Genomic DNA, 1,961 nt, shown 5'->3' on the forward strand with positions numbered 1-1,961 from the left:
ACAATGAATGCGGTAGCAAGAAAGGAAAAAGTCTACTATAAATAATATCGAGATGCCCACACAAAGTTGATGACAATCATTTTATGCTGAATTTATGGAATTTTCAACAAATCATTCATTTTTGCCTGGATATCAGTTGAGTTATTACACAGTTTCTCTGTAAGAAAAAATGAAAATGCTCGTTTGAGTTGTATTATATAACACAGCGCTATTTTAAAGTTAAGATGGTATAGTTGTAGACACTTATTTAATGCTGAAGTTCTGGAATATTCAACAAACTAATTAATTTTGCCTGGATATCAGTTGGGTTATTACAAAGTTTATCCCTGAGAAAAAAATGCTCGTCTATCCTGTACTATATATAACAGAGCTATTTCAAGGATAGGTGTTACAGTTGTATGTTTTCAGTTTTGAAGTTGAAGCATAATTTGGATGCCAATGGCCTGCTTTCACCCTCATTCTTCCATGTTTGTATTCCTCACCCTACTGCTCATAGTGCAGGTAGCAACTTTTCTATTGTAATATTGCTTTGAGTTCTTTTAAGCTTTTCTTTTGAATTGGGTGGGAATTATATGGTGTTAGCTGTTAATGCACAGGCTTGGAAAGTATCCACACATGTAGTTGAGGATGATGTGAAGTATGTAGAGGTAATGATAAAAGTAATTAGCTATCTAACTTTTTCTTCTATCTGTTTCATTGATTTGATTTTATCGAGAAAACTGGCATAAGTTATGTGTTTTGAATTAATGGTGCAGCTGCAGACTGCTGTGGGTGAAAAAAGTTACGGAGGAGTGAAAGCTCACATTGGTATGTGTGTTTGTAAGTCATCTGCTTAATCATCCTCTGGTTTGATCTATTCAAAATTTTAAAATAAAAGACAGGTTGTTAAGTAGAGTTAAAAGTATTAAATAGTTATTAAAAAAGGAAGATACCCATGTTGTATACTATATAGTGAATATAAGAATTTTTATATTATGATGTGTCCAAGTGCAGACTGTGATAAGGAATGCAATAGGAGATGCTCCAAGGCATCAGCTCATGATAGGTGTCTCAAGTATTGTGGAATATGTTGTGAGAAATGTAACTGCGTTCCACCTGGTACATATGGCAACGAAGATTCTTGCCCTTGCTATGCCAATTTGAAGAACTCCAAGGGTGGACACAAATGCCCTTAGCACATTGTCATACTGATACTATAATGCCCATTGCTTGGGCAAAATAATGGATTATGTTTCTAGATAGCAATGCTATAATCCCCATTCTTTCCCAGAGAATGGATGATATGTTATTGAATTTATCATGAATCTAAATTATAATTTTATTAATTATTGTTAAATTGGAAAGGTTCTGATAGCAGATATAGAAGAAACAATTCTGCAAGTTCTTTGTTACTTTGCATCAAAGTTTCTGTTTACTTTTTCAACCAAGTCTATCAACAAAAATGTTACACTGCATTGAGGGCCACATCTATGAACAATTTTATATCTGGTTCTCCTTAATTAAAGAGAGCTCATTAAATTTTCATACTATTTAACTATAATTGTTGTTGTACTTACAAAATTATGGCACAAGATTGCTGGAAGTTCTTATCATCAAACAAATGTTTATTTGATATTAAGATTATTACAGAGTCCATCAATGTTAAACCATTACATTTTCACCTCATAATATTGTTATGAAAAGGGATCTGAACTGTAAATTATATTAAATCTTGCTTAAAAGGGATCTAAACAGTAAGAGTGATAAAGCTTATTACATCATAGTTCTATCGTAACAAGTATATTTAGAATTAAATATAATTTTGTTATAAAATATTTATACAGTATTTATAACCATTCTAATTTTTTTAATTAGAAATAAATTTAATTGAAAGAGAATAAATTTTAATCATTAAAATATATAAAAGAGAACATATTACTTAATATTTCTAAACTACTAAGATACAAAGAGAAAAATCACAA

At 30.8% G+C, this 1,961-nt stretch overlaps 1 protein-coding gene across 4 annotated transcripts; it reads left to right on the forward strand.

The window, feature by feature from the left end:
- Window positions 1-288: 288 nt before the first annotated feature.
- Window positions 289-1,437, forward strand: LOC131055926 (cypmaclein-like). 4 transcript variants are annotated; one of them, XM_057990242.2, is made up of 4 exons: window positions 289-467; window positions 597-647; window positions 756-819; window positions 994-1,437. In XM_057990242.2, the coding sequence occupies exons 1-4, from the start codon at window positions 399-401 to the stop codon at window positions 1,173-1,175; spliced, it is 366 nt and encodes a 121-aa protein (XP_057846225.1). In that variant the 5' UTR covers window positions 289-398; the 3' UTR covers window positions 1,176-1,437. The 4 variants fall into 4 exon arrangements, with proteins under 4 accessions (XP_057846225.1, XP_057846227.1, XP_057846224.1 ...); XM_057990244.2 differs by having other exon boundaries at window positions 297-467; window positions 756-807; window positions 994-1,432; XM_057990241.2 differs by having other exon boundaries at window positions 300-501; window positions 994-1,431.
- The last annotated feature ends 524 nt before the right edge of the window (window positions 1,438-1,961 follow it).

Source organism: Cryptomeria japonica, chromosome 5 (genome assembly GCF_030272615.1).
Source record: "Cryptomeria japonica chromosome 5, Sugi_1.0, whole genome shotgun sequence".
Lineage (NCBI taxonomy): Eukaryota > Viridiplantae > Streptophyta > Pinopsida > Cupressales > Cupressaceae > Cryptomeria > Cryptomeria japonica.